We start from the raw sequence: 27,009 nt of genomic DNA on the forward strand, positions 1-27,009 counted from the left end.
AATGTTAAATGTGTAGATTTGATTGCTTTGCATGGTTCAAGATTATAGAATGGCTTTAAACTAAATGTAGAATTATCAGAAGATTCTGACTCAAATATACTTTGGACCCTGAACTTCAGTAAAATCTCTAATAGGATCAATACAACTCCACAGGACACTTATTCTTACGGTTTCTAATACATAAGACTAAGTCAGTTAAAAAGTTTTATTGAGGTTTGGCAAGTGATTGGCCTATTCATTTTGGCTGCTAGTTTTTTGTGTGCTAAATTTATAGCTCAAAAAGATAACTTTAAATGTATAATTCTAATCTCATTACTTTGAATCTTAATATTTCAAATTCCAGGATGCTTAAGCATGAACCATATAATGTTGGATAAAGCAAGATCTTAGTGTATCATATTTTGATATTATTTTTAAATGCTATTCTTGGATATTTTGCTCACATAATAGATGCAAATAAAATACATCAATGCCAAAAGCTTTGAATTAAGGCAGATTACAATTAGTGCCTGTGGAGTTGGCTTCATATTTCAAAATTATCAAATGAAGTTGTGTCATATTGGATTTGCCATATTGTAAAGTATTTTGATTGACTTTTTATTTTGCTTTTTGAATGATTTATTCCTGTATTGAAGAACAATTTTGATAAATATTTTTTTCTTTATCAGGTGTTGTTTTATTTTATTGTTAAACAGATTTTCTGGGAGTAAAAAACAGAATATATTCAGATTATTTTGTCCTAAACAATTTGTTTGTAAATTCTCTTTTAAAAGTAATTCAATGTACCAAAAGAAAATCATATATTAGGTTCAGTTCATTTATGTGATGTTTAAATATATTTCTTGCCATTTATTTTTCTGCTAATTGATGAAAGCACATTATTTATGGTTTTGACGGAATGGAAGAAAATGAAAGAAAAAATAGGAAAAAAATAATATCAGAAAACAACTTTTGTTTTTCTATAATTACACTGTTTCTAAATTATATACCTTTTATGATATTCATAACAATAAAATGAATGATTTTTCTGAGAATAAAGTTGGATCAGACATTAAGAATAGTATTACTTTTTTTATTTTAGAAAAATGCCAATTTATTTCTATACAACTGACAAGATAAATGCTACAATACAAAATAGCGTGTATCTTAAGTAAAAATCTTCGATTTCTAATCCAAAAATTCACTTTCTTTTGGGGGATATTAGTTCAGGTTATTATACAAATGGAATATACAGACAATTCAAAAGAATCATCAACTTTATAATCATATCACTTGATCATTCTGTGGTGCAAAAATAGATTTGTTTATGGGTGTATGGTTGGAGATATGTATTTAAAAAGCCTCAGGAGAAATATTTTATTTAAATTTCATTCTCTTTATTTCCAATATTTTAGCAATTATTTAGATGACCAGCATCTGTTAGCCATAGTTTGCAGAATTTAATGGAAGTAATCAATATATTTACAAAATAGATAAACCTAAAGTGGGCATCAATATATACATCAAGACACTCCAACATAAAATATATTTAAAAAATAAGTATGAGACTTAAACAAATGATGATTTCAAAAAGTATTTTTTGCAAAATGGAGAATGTAATCTGGTTAAATATGGTATGCTTTCAGTGAAAACAGTGAAAATATGTTTGTTGCACTTTACTTGACCCATAATACTAGTAAGATGTTTTACTATAAATATTTTAAGAGGATAAAATATTTCAAATATTTCAATATTACTTTTATAATGAAGATTAATTCTTATAGTAACCAATACAGTCAACAGAAGTACCATGCTTTCATCTAATTCTGTTGAATTATCTAAAGGAGTATGAATGTTGAAATTTCATTATTTCAACTATCGCATCTTGGAAATAATGTGATATAAATAGGTGCTAGAGATCTAGATATAAATGGCACCTTCAGATTATCTCTATAAAATTTTAGTAAGCCATCATTTTACTTTAAAAAAAAACCATAGTCAATTTCAAAATATTAAATTCTTTGGTATTCATCACTCTTTGAATACCAAAATGTCACACGGATGGCAATATGGCCTTTCAATATTATTCCAACTCCAAAAGAATTCTTTTAAAATAGTATTACATTAACCTAATTTGACAGTTTTCAGAAAGGTAGTTTTTAAAAATATGCTCATAACTGGTTGATGCTTACCTTAATTTAGAAAGGTACAATTGTTTAAAATATGTCAAAAATAATTTGTGCCTTCATTTTATACTTCAAAGAGGAAAAATTAAAACATCTCCTTCTCAAAAGTGCAACAGTGTACACATAAATTAGTCAATGTCCAGATGCTAATGAGAATATCAAATTTGACATATAACAAAATATTTCCATTTAGCTGACTATACAGTTTACAAATTATATACATCAAAAGCTTCACATTAATTCAAAATCACCAGTTACTGTTTTACCACAGAACCTGGCAACAGTTTTTTCATTGCCTTTTAAAAATATATTAATAAAATTACTGCTTTTGAACCAGATTCTGTCCCCATCCAACACACTGCAAATATAGGTGCCTGAGTAGAATCATTAGAAACATTTGAAAATTAGTTTCTTTGATAAAATATGGCATATTTTGATGTCCGAAAACCAAGCAAGTCTCTTATTTCATTTCGGAATTTTGATAAATCTTGTCTCAGTTCATTCAGGTTTTCTACTGTTGCCTGATCAGTACTTTGCATTCTCTGTCTCATGGAAGTCAAGTAACGATGGACTAAACAACACATCACCTTTTGGTAATTTTCATCTCTCTTTTGCTTCAAACTTTTCCACTCCTTTAAATAAATAATGACAAATTAGATAAATTGATGTAGCAAATCATGTTTTAATTGAATATTGATCAATTCTTGAGATATTCAGAATATCACAAAGAAATCAAAGTCCATCATAACTACAGGCTAACCATCCAAATAACAACTCTCCAAAATGTCACAAATTCCATGAATAAACTGCAAGGCGCAAATGATGCCCTATAAGATTTGTCAGCAGTTGCATCAAACAAATAACTAAGTAGGAACTTCTGATTTATCATTTAATCATTTCCTCTGGATTAATGACAACCTTTGACTAAATTGGCAGGTTTTTAATGTCTATAGCAAACATACTATAAAGTTTGTGTCTCACAAATCATTTTATCCTTATTATATTTGGACCTCATGCCTGTTTAATGAATTCAGGCAAAATACGGATAGAACATGCATATTGTACAATGATGACCAAAATTCCAAAAGTATACAGAAGCTAACATGCCAGCAATCTCTTATTGGTTTGTCTATTTCACCTGCCTGCATGGCATTTGAACAAAGAACCTGCCCAAAATATGGGATTTTCAACAGATGTAATTTCTAATTTGCCTAGGACTATCTGCCACGAATCAATCCAGTGTTGAAGTCCCAGTTTAAAATTGCCCTGCTATGCTTGTACATGTGCATTTTTATGCCACAGCATGGCCTTATTCACAATAAGGCCATAATTGAATTTGGAAGTTTGTTCTGCTTAAAAGTAATACTATGGATTGATTGAGTTGATTCAAGAAATCTGACAATTATTTAAGGATGCCAATTGCGCCTATACACATCCTAATCGAGAACAGTTTGCTTTACCATGCTTGTTCAACAAATGTTTTTGAATAAACCAAAATTGGTTTCATTTTCATAGAAAAAGCATATGGGTAAATGGGTAAATATATTTACAATATTTCTGAAATATTTACATCCTTAATAATCTGCCAAGATATAAATTGCTATATATAGTCTTTGTTTTTCAAACATAACTGACACATAAGAATCAGACAATTATCTATGTGTCAATGTATGCATCTACTTATCTGTACTAATAAGTATATATAATTAAAAACTAAGTACATGGAAGTTACTTTACAATCTAGGGTCTGGATACAACTGATGTTTCCCAGTACTTGTTAAAAATATACTTGCCCTAAAAATAAAAATATCTCTCTTTTGAGATACAAAATAATAATTCTTTTTCCTTGCTAAAAGTACTATAAATAATTACTGTAGCTATCACAATCATCCTGTCCCAAAGACTTGGGAGAACAACCAGGACAACCAAGACATTATATGAACCTATATATCCTGTGAGGTGAAATGTGCAATTAATGAGCCTGGCTATGTTTTGTTTGACATGTTTGTTTTTGTTTTGCTTTTTGTTGATGTATGATTCATATTTACATGACCTTAAATGAAAGGTCATTTAATGTACATTGCCCAGAATTATGACTGTTGCACAAATTATATAAATCTTCCAAAGTAATGAAGGAACAATAAAAAAATTAATGTACATGATTATATAAACAATTCCTTACCTTTAAACTGTTCTGCCGCTTAACTTTGCCTGATGACGTGTGAGAAGAAATCCATTTACTGACACTATTAAATATGTAGCAGATTGTTTTGGGAGCAGGAATAATATTGAAAGGTGGAGGTTGCGTGCATTTATCATCGAAATAGCTAAGCCAGAGCTTCGCACGAGCAAACTTCCATTCCTTATCTTCATGATTCTGAATTATTTAAAATATATAAAGATGTCAGAAATTTTATTAAATTATGATTAAACACAGCTTTGTATCAAAATATTGTGTGCTACCTCTATGCCGTGTCCCTTTTAATGTGAGTCACACAAAATAAAAGGGGTTCAATTACGCAGTCATGATCCTGACTTTTTTTCCTCCTCTTCCTCCCAGACAGGATTTACTTATGAATGATTAATGAAAACAGATGAATCCCATTAGTGTTTTCCAGGCATTATAATGTATTCACCAAAAATAGAAAATTCCACATCCTAATCCAGATAACACTATTATTCAAGCTTCAAATTTGTTATAAAGGCAGTAAAATAATAAAGTACTAAAAGTACTTACTGCTATTAGCTGAAAACTTTTATGAAGCATCGCCACTAAAAGCTTGGTAAGAACAATCACAACTACTACATTATATGTGCCAACAATAACAGCGCCCACAAAAGACTGCAATTCTTCACCATAATTAAATCTGGTGACAAATATAGCTACATGTGCAAGGGAGAATATATACCAAAACAGAGCAAAGCAGGTGCCAATAAACCTAAGGATAGAAAAAAAAAAGATTAGATAATCCTTGAGAACACATAAGGAAAGAATACATTTGTTGTATTGCTCATGATATTTAAAATCCAGATTACTCGACTTGAATATTTAGATCTAAAATTGTATAGGAGCCCAGTGTGAGAGAGGAAGCACATGATATGTATATAGCAGGGTGAAATAGTGTGAGAATAGAAGTATTCTATAATATGTGCTTTGATTAATAATTCAGGATAAAAATGAACTTTATGTGGCTCTGAAATAACTTCATTGCAACCTCATGGTCAAATATGTGAATTGGATTGTAATCTGCATTGGTTTACATATATCAAATTTTATCTCACAATACACGTAAACATTTGTAAATATATAGTGAATAATAAATGTCAAAAGGCAGAAATAAATACAAATACATTAATATAAATACATGCAAACTTTTAAAGTTCTAAGATTAGCCCCAAAATAAGATGAAACAGATTTATTGGTTAACACATATAAACTGGCACGGACACTCAGTATTTAAGAGACAGCTAATCATATTTGTTTCAAGAATGGCTGACTAATCTTTAAATGTATTGCACAGTATAAGTAGAACTGAAAGAGGAGGTGGTAGAGGTTTGGTATTATTTTTCCAGTTGTGAATAGGAGAGAAAAGACAATTTGCAAGTTAATTTTTTCAACTCATTATTGTATGCATTTTACATCAAATACAAAATGTAGCATTATGATTGTTTTATAGGGCATATTTTATAATTAAGTAAAAGTATTTGCTTAAACAGAACTGTAGTTAAATCTTTCCTAGAGTCAATTACATGCTCAATAATGCCATTTTATATATACTATAGAATCAACCAAAAGTAAACTTCAATCAACTTAAAGTAAAGGGATTAACAATTTATTATCAAGATGACCACACAATTAGACAGTTTCTAATAATTAACATGTACTACACAAGGTATAGGCACATCACCAGCAATATGCATAGTTAGAGAGCATTGAAACTTACGAATGGAATGTGTCATTGCTTTGCTGCTCACAAAAAATTCCAGCACAGTCTTTCTCTTCATGGACAGTGAATCCTTTATCATAAAGTTGAGTCAATCCAATAGTGAATGAGAACAATACCAAAAGGAACATACCAAGAAATTTGCCAAAATCTTGCAACATCTGCCCCATTGAAATCTGCAAAATACACATTACTTGAGATTACTGAAATTAACATCAACTGATGACAAATTAAAAAAAGACAAAAAAATCCATGAAATTACAAAAGAGCACGTTTCTCTAAGAGTGAATGGAATATTTAATTTCATTTTATTTTGATGAAAAAGTAAAATAGTATCCTAAGTAAATAATTAATTTAAAATAGCAAATATTCATAATCTAATGTAATGTAATATAATATAATATACTATTCTCTAAAATTTAATTACTAAAGAAGTTTGAAATCTGATAACTGAAAGTTACCTATTTTTTTAAAAAAGTATGCATTTATATTATTGTTTACTTCAAAGTAAATCTAGCTATTTAATGAGCTTTCTTCCTGCTAAAAGGTATATACATCTTCATTTTAAGGTAATGTATCTCAAATAGGGATACAAGAACACTAGAACTTGTAAAACTATGAACTATATAACTTTCTAGTCCTCCACCTTCTTCCCCTTGAAATCCTGGAAATAGTAGGTATAAAACATTATTGTTTCACAAATAGTTTAGTATCACATGTTTGATGGAGTTCATAGCCTTTAACAAACTGTTAATAGCAATAGCATTTAGACTTATATACCGCTTCACAGTACTTTCACTTAGAAGTATATGTATTGGCATACAGATAAAATGTGCTTCCAACAATTCCCCTTTTTAAAACCATTTCCTCATAATTAACCATGTCAATTAGAATGATTTAATAGCAATAATTTATTAATGAATATATTTCCAAGGTATTTTTGACACTGATATTTCCATGAAGTGATTTACAATAAATCTAAAAACATGCCCAATGTATTAACAGCTTTTCAAAATTTATTTAAGCAAAATTTATTATTTTATCAATATTGATGAAAATGGACATTTTGCAGTAATATGCTTCACATTTCATTTGATGGGATACCTTTATAGACATTTAAAGGTTAAGTTCTATTTCTGTAAAATGGAGTATCAGCTACGGCTATATCTGCAGTCATTTCAATATCAGTATCTCATTTAATGGTGGTTGTTTTTTTGCCTGTTTGGGTATATTGGAATACTGACTTTGCTTACAGGGACTAATAAAAATGCATGTCACAGCTTTAGCACATAAAGAAATGTTACATGTTGAATTTTTTCAAGGTGAATTCAAATCTATACTCTTAATGGTTATAAACATTTAATAATAAGGAATTTGCAAGAGATGTTGTGATTAAAAATGGAAGAAATATGAAGAAATACGTACAGACAACAGTACAATATTTCATAGATATTATGCAATTATGCATAATTCACATTTATTTACACATTTGAGTGTTCATCAATAGAGGAAAAACACAGTGCCCCTTGATACACTAAAATATATATAAATAAATAATTGATTACTTTATAAATAAATACTACCAGTTGAATCATGTGGAATTTAACTCTAATTTTGTTTCTACAATTTTGATTCAATGAGGGAACCACACCTTACTCATACAGGCATAGCTAGTTCAATAAATGATAGGGAGGGCAACTGTGAATACACTCAATGATTTCAGTAAGTTTAATTAAGCCAAGAAGGCCCATACTTGAAAAACAATAAACAGTTACCTACAGTAAATTTAACAATGGTGGTCATATGTTCCTATCGCATCAAAGTTGATAGTCATATAATAAGATACCTGAAGTGGACCCAGGATGGAGCTTGTTGTATACATGAAGAATAGTCGGAGATAACTGAGAACATTAGCAAAAGCAAAGAGTCCTTCAGCCACAAGTGTAGGATGGAAAGCATCCCAATCCTTCCTCTCAGCAAAATCATGGAACTGGAATTTTTAAACAAAACTTATCATTCCTTCGGATATAACTGATGAATAGTTCATCAATATCTCTCATGAAACATATTTCATTATTTAATAGGTTTCTACACAACAAAGTGCTTGCTGAAATACATATGTGAAATACAGTATGTGCATATACATACACATGATTGTAATCCATCAGTTTATTACTAGAAAATTTGGTGTGCTTTATATTTAAGAAAAGAAAGCCAAACTAAGTATATTTAGATGGTTATTTCTTATTAATTTTTATACTACAGTATATGCATATATAAAACCCATGACTTATGAAAGCTAAAATTCTAGCTATATCTTTGAACAGTATTGTAATGTTCCTCTTATTTCATATTCTATTTTTGGAAATGTATTTTGTGTGTGTGTGTGTGTGTGTGTGTGTGTGTGTGTGTGTGTGTGTGTATGTATGTATGTATTTGTGTATGTAGGTAGGTAGGTATGTATGTGTATAACACACACACTGTATATATACACATACACACAATATACTGTAGTTATCCCAAAAAGAATTTTAGCAAATAACAAAAAACAAGAAATACTGAAAGTTCTTTACATTAATTTAACATTTTAGTTATTTTTATGTCTCTTAGTTTTGTATTTTCTCCAGAGTCAACTGGAGATAAGCAGCCAATAAATTTAAATAATAAACACATAAATGCATAAGTAAAATGTCTACTTCTGTAGCAGCATTAAATATATACAGACCAAACTCAAAGACATACCAGACAATTTTAAAAATGAATGTACTAAAGATTTCAATTGTTGAAAAATACAACTTAATGCTCATGTTAACATAAGAATGACTATTTACCTTCTTATGGGCAACTATTTTGAGAGCAAAAGTTGCCAAATACAAAGAATTCATGACAAAACTAAGTTGATTTCGTGATTCTTCTAAAAAGTCTTCCAAGCCATCATACCAAAGCCTTTTAACATCTGACCATACCATTCCTTAGAACAGAAAACGAAAAAGGGTGTTCAATCTCAGTATTGTCTAGGTATACTTTTAAATAACAGAAAGGTCAGACTATTAAAAAAGTCATTCCAAGAAGTTTTTAGTGAAAAAGCAGATTAGAGTATTGCAAAATATTATAAAACAATACCGAACCTGAACTATCTAATATTCAATATATTCTAAATAAAAGTTACCTTATAAAATAGTTTCCCACTATAAATACGTTATTATATTTAATAATAAATATTACACAACATTGCTTTAGGATACGACAAAATCATTGAGAATATAAGTGGGTTTGTCTCCCCCTCTTGTTATTTTTCAACAGCTTTTTCCCCCAACTGTTAAGCCAGTTAATTTTTTTTTGTAATAGATTTGTATTGGAGGTAAAACTCAAAGGTTGAGAGCAATATGTCTGCAAAACATGCTAACTTAACTCTTCAAACAACTGACAAACTATTTAGCCACCGGCAAACAGGAGGTGGCATAACAATTTGACAAAAAATTCACATCGGTTTGTGATAAGCCTCATTACCACAGCAGTAATTTGTTCACTAGCCTGTTTTTAAAATGCTGAATATTCCTAAAGTATTCGGAAAAAGCATTTTACAAAGCATATTATGGCAAAGAAAATAACTCATCATTTCATGTGACACATGAAAGTAAGCACATCCTTTGGAAAACTTGCATGGCTGTTTCAAAGAATGTCCACTACTATCTGTGCATATATAGCTCCTTTGCTGGCAGTTTCAGCAGAAGCAGTCTCCATGTACACACAAGCACACATTTAGAAAGTTGTTCCATAGCTGATTAATGCTTTGAGGAGGGTGTTAATATACTTTTCAAGTATATAAAGTTGATAACATACTTTTCAAAATTCTGCATACTTTACAGGGACTTAAAATGCAATGATACTGAGAAATAGTTTCTGATCCACTACTGGTTCTACAGGTGAAACTCAAAAAATTAGAATATCGTGCAAAAGTTCATTCAGTAATGCAACTTAAAAGGTGAAACTAATATATGAGATAAGACTCATTACATGCGAAGCAAGATAGTTCAAGCCGTGATTTGTCATAATTGTGATGATTATGGCGTACAGCTCATGAAAACCCCAAATCCACCATCTCAGAAAATTAGAATATTACATGCAATCAATAAAACAAGGATAGTACATAGAACAATATCGGACCTCTGAAAAGTATAAGCATGCATATGTACTCAGTACTTGGTTTGGGTACCTTTTACGGCAATTACTGCCTCAATGCAGCGTGACAGGGAAGCTATCAGCCTGTGGCACTGCTGAGGTGTTATGGAAGACCAGGATGCTTCAATAGCGGCCTTCAGCTCTTCTGCATCATTCGGTCTCATGTCTCTCATCTTTCTGTTGGCAATGCCCCATAGATTCTCTATGGGGTTCAGGTCAGACGGGTTTGCTGGCCAATCAAGCACAGTAATCCCCCAGTCATTGAACCAGGTTTTGGTGCTTTTGGCAGTGTGGGCAGCTGGAAAATGAAGTCAGCATCCTCATAAAGCTCGTCTGCAGAAGGAAGCATGAAGTGCTCCAAAATCTCCTGGTAAGATGGCTGTGTTGACCCTGGTCTTAATGAAGCACAGTGGTCCAAAGTCCTGTTGCTCAGTGGTCCAAAGTCCTCTTTTCTGATGAGAGCAACTTTTGCCAAAAGCACCAAAAACTGGTTCAATGACCGTGGGATTACTGTGCTTTATTAGCCTCTCCATTCTTCCTCCATACTCTGGTCCTTGATTTCCAAATGAGATGCAAAAGTTGTTCTCATCAGAAAAGAGGACTTTGGACCACTGAGCAACAGGACTTTGGACCACTGTGCTTCATTAAGACCAGGGTCAATGCAGCCGTCTACCAGGTGGTTTTGGAGCACTTCATGCTTCCTTCTGCAGATGAGATTTATGGGAATGCTGACTTCATTTTCCAGCTGCCCACACTGCCAAAAGCACAGTGAACCAGGTATTGCTGCAATGACTGTTGGATTACTGTGATTGATTGGCCAGCAAACTCGCCTGACTTGAACCCCATAGAGAATCTACGGAGCATTGCCAAGAGAAAAATGAGAAACATGAGACTGAACAATGCAGAAGAGCTGAAGGCCGCTATTGAAGCATCCTGGTCTTCCATAACACCTCAGCAGTGCCATAGGCTGATAGCTTCCATGCCACGCCGCATTGAGGCAGTAATTGCTGCAAAAGGGGCCCAAACCAAGTACTGAGTACATATGCATGCTTATACTTTTCAGAGGTCCGATATTGTTCTATGTACAATCCTTGTTTTATTGATTGCATGTAATATTCTAATTTTCTGAGATGGTGGATTTAGTGTTTTCATGAACTGTACGCCATAATCATCACAATTATGACAAATCACGGCTTGAACTATCTTGCTTTGCATGTAATGAATCTTATCTCATATATTAGTTTCACCTTTTAAGTTGCATTACTGAAATAAATGAACTTTTGCATGATATTCTAATTTTTTGAGTTTCATCTTATTATCATATCAGATTGCTGGTTCTTGAAGGATCAACTACAGGGGTGGTATTCACTTACCTTCCCTACCAGTGTGCAAATGTCAACTAATACATTTCCAGACATAGATGAGGTACAATAATAAAGATACTCCATCTGCATCTATCTAGATTCTGCCTTCCTGCTATTATAACTTTTTATGTGACTGGAAACACAGATTTTTCTAACTTTGCCATCATGGATACAGACAGTTCAGTTCACTGAAATTAAGCCCAGAACTGTTCTTATAAAATTGAATGTTATATTAAAGTATATATCACACAAGTGGTCATCCAAAATATATTCATTGACAAAGTTAGAATTTTAACAGTTTTATTATACTTACCAATGAGCCACAGTATTAGAAGGTAGTCTATTCTCTCTAATGCTGGTCCCATTGTGTTTTTCTTATCTTCATTGTAGACAAGTGAGTACAAATTAAGTAGTAACAGAAATGTAAAATAAGAGGCTCCATGAATGATAAATTTCATAAAAGGAGTATGAATTATTCTGCCTATTTGAGATCTTGGTGCCAATAAGTAAGAAAAAGATAGTAGAGGCCAAAGGATGCCAACTGTCAAGACTGTCAAAATCTTCTTAAATGTATGCTTGCGGCGATAACCAGCCATTTGTCCAAACCAGACAGTATTGAGAAACTGCTGGCAATTAGATTGGGAGACAAACTGTAATAGAAAAATATTTTACATGAATAAGCACTTTCTAAAGAAGCTAATGATTTACATTCTTGGTTTAAAAGAATAATAAAAGTAGGTAGAAATCATTAGCTACATAATAGCACTGGAGGGTAAATTCATTTTAAACATGTAAATTCTATATAATTAAATATAATCTGATAATTAAACTTCATTGTATGTTTAAAGCAGATATTCATTTTATGTTTGCTAATACTAGAACAACTGTAAACAATGTTTGTGTGGTGTCCTCAGCCCTAACTGCTGAACTGGTGATGAAGGCTGCATTGTACTATAAGCTCCACCTCTTTTGACCATATTTTTAATGTGCCATCAGAACATTCGTATATACAAAAGGCAAGACCTGCAATGTAACAGTGCAATGCTGTTTTTGTTGGGCTCACTAGCCTGACACACAATAAAACATTTAAAATCTTAACTATTATAGCAACCATATATTATAATTTCCCTTACTTTGGGCTGTGCTTTCTCAGCACTATATGTGTGAAACAGATTTCCCATTTTACAGAGCAATGCTCTTTAAATACACATATATAGACAGGCAAAGTAGTAGAGCCTTGCCAGGTTTATACACTGGCAACATATGGCTTTTAATCCAAGATGAGAAAGAGCAAGATTGTAAAAATAGTTATTCACTTGCAGCTAGGAATAATAACAACAACAACATGATTGGAACAAGAAATTAAACTTCAAAATGGTCACATGAGAAAGAGCAATGTGAAAGTGCTGCTTACCTTAATACCAGTCATCTCCTGCACAAAACCTTGCACCATATTTTATAGAGGTAATTAACTTCAGCAACTATATTACCATTACAGTATATAATGCCAGCCAACAGAAATTAGATGAAGTAAAATTCAAAGCTCTGTGCCACATCAGAGGTATGAGGTAAGAACTAGAGCAACAAAACCAGTGAATCTACTGAATTATGAAAAGAAACTCGTACTAATATGGCATTAATTCTCCATTGCCATTCAAAATCTTGGCCCACAAATACATTGACTATTGTCTTATAGAGAAAAATATTGTGCTAGGCTGCTAATTTATATCCTATGTTTCAGTGGTAGGTTGCCAATTTTTTACTACCAGTTTGGTAGCAACCCATCTCTGCTATGTTTATATCACAGTCATTGACTGCCAACCATAATTATGACCAGAAATTACATTCCTAAGAAAAGCAATTGTTAAGTGGTGCCCAATTTAAAAGCTTTTTTGCCATGGTTGTTGTGAATCGTGTGGTTATTAAGCGAATTTTTCTGCCATTGATTTTGCTTGTTGGAAGCAGGCTGGGAATGTCACAAATGGTAACAGACAGCATTACAAATACATGCTGGTGCCAAGAGCCCAAGTTTTGATCATGTGACTACAAGGATGCTGTAAGTGCGAGGACTTACGAAGTCATTTTTTTCAGTGCTTCTCCATAAGGTCACTAAACAAAAGATTGTAAGTCAAGGACTTCCTACAGAAATTTAATAGATATATTGAATTAATATTAAAATTTTTCTAATTATTAGAAATTGGAAACTTACTAAGACATATATCTATTTTATCCCATCTATTTGTAACAGGATTCTGTATTTAATAAATCAAAAGTGACATACTTCCTTTTGGTTATACTTAATGGCAAGCTTTAGGCGACTCAAATTCATTCTCTCTTCTCGTAATCCTCGTTTATCCACATGTTCATCACTTGCAGTATGATTCAATATAACTTCAAGCTCCCGGGAATTCCGTGCTTGAGCAAGCAAATCTTTAGCAAAGGTTTTGCACTGCTGAGCCAGTTCCTCATAATCATTTCTAGGAAATACACAAAGTAACAAAACTGACTTCTAATGCTAATTTAATATAATTCAATACTAATTAGATTTAATCTAATGCTAATATGAACAAAAAAGAAGAATAAAAGTCCTTCCTGAACAAAAATCAAGATGGTTTAAATAAATTATTTCAGTCACTGAAAAAGGACAAACTTTAAAAAAATTAAAGATGGTATAGTAGTTAAGGTGATGGACTAGGACCAGGGGATTCAGGTTCAAATACCTCAGATATGGATGACTTTAGCAATGGGAAAAACTGGAAGAGGGAATGCTATAAATCTTGCAACCCATTCATAAATTCATAAGAAATAAATAATTTAAATAATTTAGCTACATTGTCCTTAAATATCCCTTATTTCATTTACTAGATTTATGGCTGACTTTTATTATATACATTTTAATGCATTTGGGAGTGGAGTTTTATTGTAGTGCTGTGTTGATTTTTATTAAATTTGGAAGCTTAGTATTTGGATGATACCACCAAGAAATCTCTGCTCTTTAATCTTATATAAATAATGGCACCAAGAATCAAGCCTGAGCTGAAGAAGACTTTTATCTTTTTAAGTCCTCAGTGATGCATATGGATTGTTTGTTCTAAAAAAAATTTAAAAATCATTTCATTACCATGCAAAATGGAAACACGTTATCAAAATAGAGAATAAAATATTCATGAATGCAACCTTATATTTTTCTTGGCAATAGTGCCAAAGTAATTTGTCCCTGTGACCTTCAAGCTATATCAGTATATATATGTAATTTAGGCTCCCTTATTCTTCTTCAATAATTGATATATAACCAGAGTAATTGTGTTTGAACCAAAAAGAAATACAACATAACGCTATGTAGATTTTGTCCTTAACTAAACATTTGCTATAAATCTTTGAAGTATATGTAGTATCTTCTAAGTTAATTGCAAATTAACTTAGCTTAAAACAGTTCATGAAATATTTGTATTTAGTTCTTGTTCTTTAGTAACAAATTCAGGTATATTGTTTATTCTTCAGTATGTTTGTCTAGGAATAAAAGCTATAGACTGTGTGACTCATTTCTTATCAAATATCAATGAGTTTGGGTTGGAAATTTTCTGTTTATAGCATATATACAGTAGTGTTAGCCAGGGTCACTTGTGATATGCCTGCATCTAATAATGTCATGCTGCTGAAATTACAATAGTAATACATATTATCATACCTGAATTCAACTTCTACAAGGCTTAATTCTCTTAAATCCGCACTAAGTTCAAAGGCTCTCAGAATTGGATCCTCTTCTGTCAACATTATTAAGGCAGGACTAGCCAAACATCGATAAATATCAAGACGAAATCTGCAGTGGCAATGTCAAAGAACACATCTTAAGACAAACAGTTTTTATTTAATTAAACATATCAACTCATCATTTATATGAAACCTATTTTAGAAATCTGACATATATTATTATCAGTAAGCAAAAGAATTTCCTCCAATGCATGTGTTGTAAGAAAGTTCTTAGATGTTTTTAGTTTTAATACTGATAACAAATTTAATTAAAGACTTTATTATAAGATGTACTGCTATCCATTATTGTTCAAGGGACAATTGTTTTAGATTAAGATTTTCCAAACATGCAAACCCATTAATCCTATTCAAAACAACTTTGTCAATTTGGAGTATTATTGTAATTTCATGACAATAACAAAAATGTTGTTCATATCTACATTGGAGGTTATGCGGAACTAGATGTGGCAAACTAATCCTGCATAACAGTGTTACTTTTCCTGTCTTGACAATCTGATTTAATTTCAGCTCCTGCTTGACTCTGAGTGCAATGCCAGTCTTCCTGAAAAAGCAGGCCAATAAAAAGGGACTTTTATCCCAGCTTCTGTTTTTGTGCCAATTATGGCCTTTTGGTGAGAAAGAAGTCTTTGCAATAGTGACTTACTGTATGCCCTTATCACTTATAAAGTAGAATACTACAATGCTTTCAATTTTGGGCTGCCTTTGGAGATCACCCAGAAGCTACAGTTGATACAGAATGTATGTTAACTCTTTGCCTTTGCCTGCTGTTTGGTGAAAAGCACTATAGCTAAGAAATATTAGTTGCCAATAAATTGCCAACTAATTGCTAATAAATTCTGTTTTATCTGTTTTTATGAATAATGTGTTTTAAACTGCCTACATATTAGCAATTTATAGTAACATGAAAGAAAAAAATAGTTCCTTGTTTACAAAAGTTTCTTCAGGATTACTAGTGATATAGTAGGAAACTAATTTACGACCAGTGAGATCACTAAACCATTGTGTTCACTACTTTATAATGACCATAAGCAATCATCCAAATATTTTTCCCAATTCTACTCTGATGGCAGGGATTAAACTTAACATTTTTTCATGCAAAGCTATATACTCTATCAAATATATCCTTGTCATGAGCATTCATTTTATTCTAAAATAGGAACTAAACTCCTTTATGATTATTACTTAAAATGGTGGAAAAACTGCAGATACGGATGAACATCTAATTATTGTAACCTGGAGTGACGTAAACTATCTTTTTTGTTCTTGGCTGTACACAATGTACATTCACACCCCACAGCATGAGGTTTGGGTAGCGAAACATCCTGTTTTAAGAGCATTGTAAGAATTTCATAGTTGTTACGGTGAGCAGCTAAAATGACAGGTGCCACATCCATAGTTGTTGAGTATTCTGGATTCTGCATACGTTCCATTAATTTCTGCAATACAGATACAAAAGTCTGAGAAAATAAAATAAGCTTGATGAATTAGTAATGCAGAGATGAAATCTAAGAGACATCTGATTTGAAACCAAAACATACATTTTAAGGTCTTAAATATATTTAATTTCAAAATTACTAAACTGGATGCAATGACTGATAAATGTTAACTATGTATATTTTGTTCCATGAAGAATTATTTCCTGAAATGAAAAATGTATACATGGTTCTAAAGTCCAAGTGCTATTTCTCTTAGTAGGGTACTAAGGAGTAGAATGAATGTTATGCTTCTTATATGCTCCTTCTCCTTCTTAAGAAGCCAGTTAGAGACACACATTTGTACCTGAAGTGATATAATAAAAAATAGACCAATATGTACGTGATAATTTGAACAGTAACTTCTAGTGATTCTCCCAATTTTAAAAAAAATGTAATAGAAAAGGCCTTGTGAGATATATTGAAGATAACACACTATTAGATTTACATACTATAACAGTTCCTATCTTTTTGGAAATGTTTATAAAAACTAGAATTAGAAACATTCCCTTTTATAATATATATGGGGTAGTCCTTGACTTACAACCACAATTGGGCCCAAAGTTTCTGTCACTAAGTGAGACATTTGTGAATATTGCCCCATTTTACGACCTTTCTCACCACAGTTGTTGAATCACTGCAGTTGTTAAGTTAGTAACATGGTTGTTAATTTGACTTGTCCTTGTCTTTGCTTGTCGGGAAGTTGCAAAAGATGATCAGATGATCCTAGAACACTGCAACTGTCATAAATTTGATTCACTTGCCAAGTGTCTGAATTTTGATCACATGACCCTGGGGATGCTGCAACGGTCATGTGAAAAAGTCATGTCACTCTATTCAGTGCTTTTCTAACGTTGAACAGTCACTAAATGTACTATTGTAAATCAAGGACTACTTGTATGTACAAGTCAATGTTTATTTGAAAATTTAAGACAACCTTCAATTTGATTATTTATAATTCAAGCAGTAGAATGCCACAATGGTTAAACTAATACTTTTAAAAAATATGCTTTATAAATAATCAGTAAAATAACTTCAAGTCCACCCTCAACCATGGAAGCTCACTGCTCAATATAACTCACAGGATTGTCCTAGGGAAAAGTGTGTGGCAGAGTGCTATATATGCTCATGAGTTCCTGTGTATAAAGCTAATAAATAATCAGAAATAAAGAATATATCTTCCCATTTTCAGGTATATAATCAAAAACTTTTCAATTGCTCTCCAAAATTTTCAAGATCAAACTTTTCCCATTATCAAAGATTTGACATCATGAGATGCACTCTCAAATACATAATTAAAGTAATACTAACAACAATTGTTGGTCTACTGGATCGCTTTGGTCGATGATTAAGTAATATATCAACAGCTCCCACAACTTCTGAATCAATGGCCACCAGTAATGCATCTGTAGACTGAAGAAAATTAAAGCACAAATAATATCAAATTTCACACCATGAAAGAAAATATACATCATTAAATTACAAAATGACAATGTTCTAAAGGAAAGCAAAAATGATAGAAATTTCAAATTTATACTGATGGTATTAGTAGTACCTGACAGCCATAATCCAACAGAAGCTGTAGAATGTCTAGATTCTCATTTTCAATACTTATGGTAATAGCATTTCTCCCAAGTACATCCACACAATTTATGTTCATGTCACCAGAATTATTCTCTTCTAAAAGTTTCTTCACCATGTAAAAATCACCTAAACCAATAATATACAAAATTCTATTTTAGCAATTTAGATTTTAATGTGTAATGACTTTTTAAAATATTTATTAAAATTTTCAGCAAGTCAGCCATATGTAAATTTTGTTTTAAAAAACAAGTATTCCCTTTAAATATAGAAATAGAGAAGAATGATCAAAAGCTAGAATTAACCAAATAAAATGGCACGTTATACTGTAGTAGCGTTGCTTGACAATCTAATTAACTTTGGGCTTTTTAGCCAAGATCCTTCATCAACAAAGCTAACAGACATACATTCCCATAAAAGGGAAGAGAGGAAAAGATGGGTACTTTTGATGCCTTTTGCTATTGTTCTTGCTCATTACAAGGAATGTACATTACTCAGCGGGTCAGTATCAGAGTGCTACCCCTTTTTACGGGTCACATTCTGTTTATTCGGATTGATTTTCTCATCCTAGGTACGACGTTCAGAAATAAGGAGCGGAACCCCGGCCTTTTGCGGTACTGTCCGCTTGGATGCTAGGCGGATTCCTTGACGAAGGCCCGCTCGCTCCTGGTTGATAATGCGGGTGGAACGAAAATAGTTTCCTTGTGGCAATGAAGGGAAAAGCGAGAGACAGACCTTTGTCGCAAGCCAGCAGGAACAGTTTCTCGTCCAGGGTGGTCTCCTCCTTCACCTGCCGGACGTCCTTCAACGCCAGCAGCTTGTTCGGGGAAGCCGAGGCCGATGGGTCTGCACTCTGGTATAGAGCAGCCATAGCGCCGGCCCCGCAGTAAACGGAGGGTCATCGGAGAGGCCGCTCTGCAAAGCCACCTTTCTCCTCCTTCCTGCCTCCTAGACCTGCAACCCCGCTGGGATACCCGCGAAGTAGGCGCGTCTCACGTGCCACCCGAAGGGAGAGCGACGTCGCGCAGCTGTCAAACGGGAGCGCGAGCGACCGAGAGGTCCGCGCACGCGCAAAAGGCTTTATTCACCTCCCCTGATTTCTTTCGCCGCCGAAGACCGTTAACGGTCAACCGTTCCGTTGGAGACACAAGCGGCTGTCTCTTACTGCCGTTGTTTGTCCCGGACGGCGAAGAGGAGAACAGCAGGAACTGTGTCAGTCATTTGCGGTTCATGTAATCAAATTGTAAGGGGAAAAAATATAACCTTGAACCTAAAAGCAGGTCCTGTTTTCAATTTGCTTAGAATTTCCTCTAGGACCCGCGCCCAGATTCATGGGGGCCATTAACCAGTTGTCTTTTTCGCGGTCAAGTCTCATCCAACCTTCAACCCTTTATTGATTACTAACAGTGTATATGACTTTCATCAGAGAATTAATGCAAGATTGAATATAGTGGAATTTATTTTTTCCATCAATCCGATGCACCACAGAAAGATGGCAAGCAGAAAAATAAAAATTGGGAAAGGTGGTAACCAAGCTGTGCTGGTAAATCTGGAAAAGGACACAGATTTGGTAAACAGATCAGAAGAGGCCAATCTACATTCCAATACCAAAGAAAAGAAGACTTAACAGTGTACAACAGTATCCTTCATTTCTAGTAAAGCTCATCCAATGCAAATTAAAGCCTTGCATGACAAGAGATGCCAGATGTTCAAGCTGGCTTTAGAAAAGTATTAGGAATATGAGACATCATTGCTGGTGCACACTAGATAACAGAGAAAACCAAACCAAATAAAAAAAAAACCTTATATGCTTCATTTATCGAAAGGCCTTCAACTGTATTAATCATGTCAAGTTTAAAAAATTGGTAATTCTAGAACATTTTTCAGAGAAACCTATTCAGGTCAGAAAACCACAATATGGACAGAATATGGCAAAACAGACTGCCTCCAGATTGGCCAGTGCATGACTATATTCTCCCCTTATTTATTCAGTTTATATGCTGAATAGACATTAAAAGAAAGTTGGACAAATAAGCATTTTTGTAAAACTGGAGGAAGAAACATCCCTGACCTGCACTATGGGGATGATCGATGACAGTGAAAGGATCTGCAAGCTCTAATAAAGAATTCAAGGAGTGAGAGTGAAAGCTCTATTTCTTTCTCTTCTAAGCAAGATGTGGCAAGAACAAGAGAGAATGGTTTGGAGTGAAGCAAAAGCCATCCAGCATCTTGAGGGTGAGTGCTACACACCCTGTTAAAATGCCAGAGATGTAAAAGAATCTTACATCTCAAAATCTCTGAAGTGTAAAAAAAATCTTTAGCACTGGTGACACGTAGTTAGAATGCAGTATTGCAGGCAAACTTTGCCTATAGCCAGGAGTTCAGTCAATTCAAGGTTGACTCAGCCCTCTATCCTTCTGAGGGCGGTAAAATGAGGAGCCAGATTGTTGAGGGCAATATGCTGCCTCTAAACTGCCCAAAGAATGTTCTAAAACATGGGGCTGTATATAAGTAAGTGATATTGCTACTGATAAAATTCAGACCAAAATAAATCATTTCAGATTTTTTCCCTATCTTTAACATATAAACTGTAAATTCAATTGAAAAACAAATTGAAATCTTTTAGGGGGAAGAAATAACAATAAAAATGTACAATAACATGGATGTATAAGTGTGTATACCCTTGAACTAATGCTTTGTTGTTTTTTTCTTCTTTTCTTCTTTTTTCCCCCTTCTCTCTTCTTTCCATCACTCCCAATCCAAAAGGTAATTGGTCTTTTTCAGAAACTCATCCAGGATGCCATCCTGGACTTTAATTCCTTCATTAATTAGTTTGATGGTTGGTTAGAATAAAGAGAATTTTTTTGCCTAAAAGGCCTTGTTTTTCATTGGCATTTTCCTGTGTGCTGCTTGAAGAGTCCAAGCATGGGTTAAACTCAGCCAATCTGCCAAGGACTGAATTGAACCTTTAGCCACGCCTCTGGTTCTGCCTTGACTTCCAGTTTTTTCAATTCAGTCAAAGCCCAGTGGACGCATTTCAAGTTTCTCTCAGTCTTTTGCAGATTGGACTCTCTCCCTTTTTTCCTTAAATTTTGCAGTTTCTTTTCTTTTCCCCCAGAGTGCGGGCTTGGTGAGGTTTTTTGCTTTCAACTTCCATTCCTCACCTTTGCTGGGTCTGGGGTGTCCTGGGGTTCTCAGGCGCCTGGGACCGTCGGGCAGGCTATCAACAGTGGAGAGTGTGCAGTCTGAGCGCAGAAACACGTGATGGCCACATACTTTCCCCAGGCTGTTCAGCTGTTTCGGAGACCTGCAGCCTCCAGTAGCCGGCGGTGGGAGGTTTTCTGGGCTTCCTTCATTGCGGCAGCCATTTTAGATGACCTTTTTGGGCATGGTGGCCATTTTGGAAGCATTTTTTTTTGCTGTGGTGGCCAATTGTTTGCGGATTTTGCTGTGTTGTTTTGCCCAGATAGCCTAGCCACTAGCCTTGCTCTGCGCAGATCGCCTCAGGGAGCCTTCCTGTCTGGACCATCCAGCAGGTCTGCTCCTTTGATTGACCATGCGGCCTAGGTGACGGGGGGGTGGGGGGTGGCCTCCTTAGGTCATTCCCCTTGATCCTCTGCACCTGCGCTAATGCTGGGGGCATTCCAGCTTGCACCAGGGGAGTGATTTTTTCCTTATCATCATTGGCCTTGCACCTTTACCAAAGCCTTCAGTGTCTCACTTGGGAATGCTACAGACTTCTCCTCATAGTGGCAAGGTGAGTGGTCAAGCCCTGGGTTATCAATCAGGCTCCTCAGGAGTTGGAACAACTGGGTCCTTCCACCAGCAGGGACTTCTCCAGGCAGGCTGGCAGGGGAGCTAGGGAGGCCCTTAAAGCAAGTAAACCCTCTTCCAGACAGAGCAGGAAGCAGGCCCCAGACCAGGACAAGGATGCCATTCGGCACCAGAAAGCACTGGAAAAGCAGTTTTCCAAGGCCCAGCACTAGGCTGTAGCCCTTCCACAGGTGCCTGTCGGAGAGGCCTCTTCCGTGGCCCAGACCAGGCCCTTTCAGCCCAAGAGGGACCAAGACTTCTCCCCGATGCCTCCTTAGTTATGGTTGGTTGCCTCGGGCTCTGTGTGACAGGCTATGCTGACCTTTTTGATTTACATCTGAGGCAGACGAGCAGGTTCAGGAGGGTTCCATAGCCCCCCAACAGCCCCTTCCTCTATCACCAAAAAGGCCCCGCCCCGTGGAGGATCGGGGACCCAACCTCTCCGCAGAGATGAAGAAGATAATTGCTAGGGCCATTTCCCATGGGATTGAGGCAGGCATGCAGCGCAAGGCCCACCAAAGATCCCGCAGGTCTAGGCCCACCCCAGGACCTATCGGGCCTCAGGTGACAGATCATGCCCAGAGACCGGCCTCCCCTCACTGACTGGGAGGAGGATATCCTCCCCGGCCCAGAGCCTAACTTCTTGGGGGATGAAGGGGCTACCCCTGACAAACCCATGTTTGCTGGTTTGTTCAAACATGCCAACTTCAAGACTATCTTAAATAAGGCTAGGCCTCAACCCATTTGGGCTCCTCCACCCTAGAGCAGGCAGCTCCTGATCCTGCGGACCTCAGTGAGGGTCTCTTTGAGGAACCAGTTCAGTATAAATCAGTATAAATCATAAAGATACAAGCAACATGGTTCTAGTCATAAGTGGGAGGAGATAGAAAGGATGATCCTTATGGTGGGAGTATATGGGAGCTTATATAACTTTAGTTTTTGTAATAGCTATTGGCCAGTAATAGGCACATAAACCCTTCAAGCATCTTCCTCTAGTATGAAGGATACCTACACTTGAAGAATCCCAATAAAGATAAAACTGGTTGTAGTGCCTCCTACTGCTTAATACAAGTCATTCTCAACTTATGACCAGGTGATTAACAACTGTTTGAAATTATAAAAGAACAATGTTTTACAGTCCATAAAGCACTTCTAGCCATTGCAAGATGTTTGGCCACCGTACCCATGGTCACGTTGTATTTTGGGTTCATGACAATTGGCTTGCATTTATGACTTGTTCAAAAACAGACTTGCTATTTCTTTTATTGATTTTTAAATTAGTATTTTATTAAAATGTGCATTTGTATTCACTCACCCACAAACACACACACTGCAAGTAATACAATATACATACCATTTATTTCTTGCTATCATTCAACATGTTTTAATTAGTTTTATTCTAACCTGCAAACCCTAACAGTTTGGTTTTTATAATATTTTTAGTTTTTTTAAATAAAATATATAAGTTGTAATACAGAAGAAACACTTCTACAGAAAGATCACCAAAATGCAATTTGTAAGTTCAACAGCATAAGTAATAAATTTTAACTATCAGTATAATGAATTTAAAAAAAACATTTTTAATTCCCAATATTTAATTTGTTGATTAGTAGTACAATCCTGAATCAAATGTATAATGGTTATCCTAATAGAGGCATATAAACACAGCTATGAGGATACACCAAAATTCCTTTTCTATATCTAAATATTTTCACTTTGTCACATCCCTGATTGCTTCATGAAGATAGCTAACATACTGCCATATGCTCTATAGATTCCTCTTTCTGAGAAATTGAAATATAAAACTGTGTAAAATTTAATGAACAAAAATTACTACTCTGGAGCCATTATAAATGTTTCATTTCATAACCATCATAATGGAATTTGAGATTGAAAGAGTATTTTTTTCTTTCTCAGCAAATTTCTACCTCATCAGGGTTTATTTACAGTTTGTAACATCTCTCTGTAACGTTTTCCAACAAGCAGTCTAAAGAACAGATACTCATATAACAATTAAGTATAATTTACACCAGCAAGCTAATAAAAGCGAGCTGCTTTGGTAAGGGAACATGTTATTTTCAATACCTAAATCATAGTTGAAATACAAAATTTGTTACACTTTAAACATTGTCTGTGGAGTCCTTGGTACCAGATATTTTTTTACCATACTAGGTAATATCAGCAATGGTAGTGTGAACTTTATTCCCTGTTTATATATAGTAGCTTGCTTTGCCACTGGTTTGTTGGTGTTAATCCATGCTTATCTGGATATCAGCTGCTGGAAGGATGTTTTCTGGTCTTTTTGTTTCCTTAGCTTTTTTATTATCTCTTTTGAATAGTTTATAAATGTGGTTTATTTCGATAGCTGATTTGTCCGACTACTGATCTCACAACAATTTTCTAGTGTTTTTTAATTTATTGGTAGATTCCTCTAGGATACCCAAATTCCAAGTTGCAGCTATAGTTGAGTCTGTCTATGATTGTGAGATCAAGGAGTTTCATTGTGTCTTCCAATTGCTAGGTTGGTGTTCGTAAGATCTGTTCTGCTTGTCTCTCCTACATGGTGGTCGTTATGGTCCTTACACTGTATATTGTAGACAACTCCCATTTTTTTGTTCTTGGGCTACTGGGTCTTTTGATTTATTTAAGATGTTTTGGAAGTCTTTAGTTAGTTAACGTGCTGTGATGATGCTTTCTGGTTGTTGTAGAGCAACATTTCTCAACCTTGGCAACTTGAATATGTGTGGCCTTAATGTTCCCTGAATTTCCTAGCCAGCATGGCTATCTGGAGAAATCTGGGAATTGAAGTCCACACATCTTCAAGTTACCAAGGTTGAGAAACACTGTTATAAAGTATTAGTTTTTTCTGAGGTGTTTTTGATGTGTGGTAGTGTTATTTTCATAGCTTGTACGTTTCTTTTTCTGATGTTTTGGTTGCTGCAGTGTTTGTACTCTTCTGAATAATGTTCTTACCCAGCAGCTAATATGGGAGGTTAGGTTATAATTTTGATAATGGAGCACTTGGTTAGTGTGGACTGTTTTGTTTAAAGAATAGAATAGAATTCTTTATTGGCCAATTGTGATTGGACACACAAGGAATTTGTCTTTGGTGCATATGTTCTCAGTGTACTTAAAAGAAAATATATATATTCACCAAGAATCATAAGATACAACATTTAGTGATAGTCATTTAGTAGTTAGTAATAAGCAATAAAATCATACTAGGAAACAAAACAGTATAAATCATAAAGATACAAGCAACATGGTTCTAGTCATAAGTGGGAGGAGATAGGAAGGATGAGAAGAATAATAGTAATACAATCTTAGTAAATAGTTTGACAGTGTTGTGGGAATTAGTTGTTTAGCAATTGGGAAAAAACTGTCCTTGTGTCTAGTTGTTCTGATGTGCAGTGCCTATCGCTTTGTTTTGAGGGTGGAAGTTGAAACAATTTATGTCCAGGATGTGAGGGATCTGTAGGTATTTTCACAGCCCTCTTTTTGACTTGTGCAGTATACAGGTCCTCAATGGAAGGCAGATTGGTAGCAATTGTTTTTTCTGCAGTTCTAATTATCCGTTGAAGTCAGTGTCTGTCTTGTTTCGTTGCAGAGCAAAAGCAGACAGTTATGGCGGTGCAGATGAAAGCCTTGATAATTCCTCCATAGAATCAACAGCTCCTTGGGCAGTTTGAGCTTTCTGAGTTGGCACAGAAAGAACATTCTTTGTCATGCTTTTTTGATGATGTTTTTGATGTTAGGTGTCTATTTTAAGTTTTGGGTTATGGTAGAACCTAGAAACTTGAAGGTCTCTACTGTTGATACTGTGTTGTCTAGTATTGTAAGAGGTGGTAGTATAGAAGGGTTTGCCCTAAAATCTACCACCATTTCTACAGTTTTGAGTGTGTTTAGTTCAAGATTGTTCCTGTTGCATCACAAGGCTAGTTGTTCAACCTCCCATCTGTATGCAAATTTGTCATTGCCTCGAATGAGGCCAATCACTGTTGTATCATCTGCAAACTTCAGTACTTTGAGGGATCTTTTTGAGATGTAGTCATTGGTGTATAGAGAGAAGTGGAGAGAACAAACAGCCCTCGAGAGTTCCTGTGCTAATTGTACAGGTATCTGATATGATTTTGCCTAGCTTCACCTGCTACTTCCTGTCTTTAAGGAAGTTTATGATCAATTTATAAGTGTGGTCAGGTACAGTTAGCTGATTTAGTTTAGTTAAAAGAATATCTGGAATGATGTTATTGAATGCTAAGTCTACAAAGAGGACCCTTGCATAGGTCTTTGGAGATTCAAGATGTTGTAGGATGTAGTGCAGAGACATATTAACAGTATTATCTGTCAATTTATTTGCTTCGTAGGCAAATTGCAAGGAGTCTAACAGCGGGTCTGTGATTGTTTTCAGGTGGGACATTGCTAGCCTTTCAAAGGTTTTCATAACTACAGATGTTAGAGCAACTGGTATGAAGTCGTTCAGTTTCTTGATGGACGGTTTTTGGTAGACTTGTGTTTCTAGTTTGTTGTTATTTCCTCTGCTGATAAGGATAACTAGGAACTACCAAGGAGAAAACCACACTTCCCCAACACTGGCAGGATATATATTGACACTGTATATAAACAGTGAGTAAAGTCTATACTTAATAGTGCTAATGATGTTACCTACTCAGATAATGAAACATCTACAAAGAACCAAAAATAGAGGACCAAGGATTCC

At 34.7% G+C, this 27,009-nt stretch overlaps 1 protein-coding gene across 2 annotated transcripts; it reads right to left on the bottom strand.

Moving 5' to 3' along the window:
- Positions 1 to 1,055: 1,055 nt before the first annotated feature.
- TRPC1 (transient receptor potential cation channel subfamily C member 1) lies at positions 1,056 to 19,533 on the bottom strand. Of its 2 annotated transcripts, none has more exons than XM_014054840.2 (13): positions 19,215 to 19,533; positions 18,454 to 18,608; positions 18,210 to 18,311; positions 16,660 to 16,862; positions 15,344 to 15,475; positions 13,937 to 14,132; positions 11,969 to 12,305; positions 8,941 to 9,080; positions 7,956 to 8,099; positions 6,110 to 6,285; positions 4,903 to 5,104; positions 4,348 to 4,542; positions 1,056 to 2,797 (listed from the first exon to the last, which is right to left on the bottom strand). In XM_014054840.2, exons 1-13 carry the CDS (start codon positions 19,348 to 19,350, stop codon positions 2,570 to 2,572), a joined length of 2,346 nt encoding a protein of 781 aa, XP_013910315.2. In that variant the 5' UTR covers positions 19,351 to 19,533; the 3' UTR covers positions 1,056 to 2,569. The 2 variants fall into 2 exon arrangements, with proteins under 2 accessions (XP_013910315.2, XP_087581555.1); XM_087725429.1 differs by having other exon boundaries at positions 16,660 to 16,883; positions 19,215 to 19,532.
- Between the last annotated feature and the right edge of the window lie 7,476 nt (positions 19,534 to 27,009).

The sequence above is a fragment of the Thamnophis sirtalis genome, unplaced genomic scaffold, assembly GCF_051295495.1.
Source record: "Thamnophis sirtalis isolate CommonGarterSnake01/CBP01778 unplaced genomic scaffold, rThaSir2_p1.2 scaffold_11, whole genome shotgun sequence".
NCBI classification, from domain to species: domain Eukaryota; kingdom Metazoa; phylum Chordata; class Lepidosauria; order Squamata; family Natricidae; genus Thamnophis; species Thamnophis sirtalis.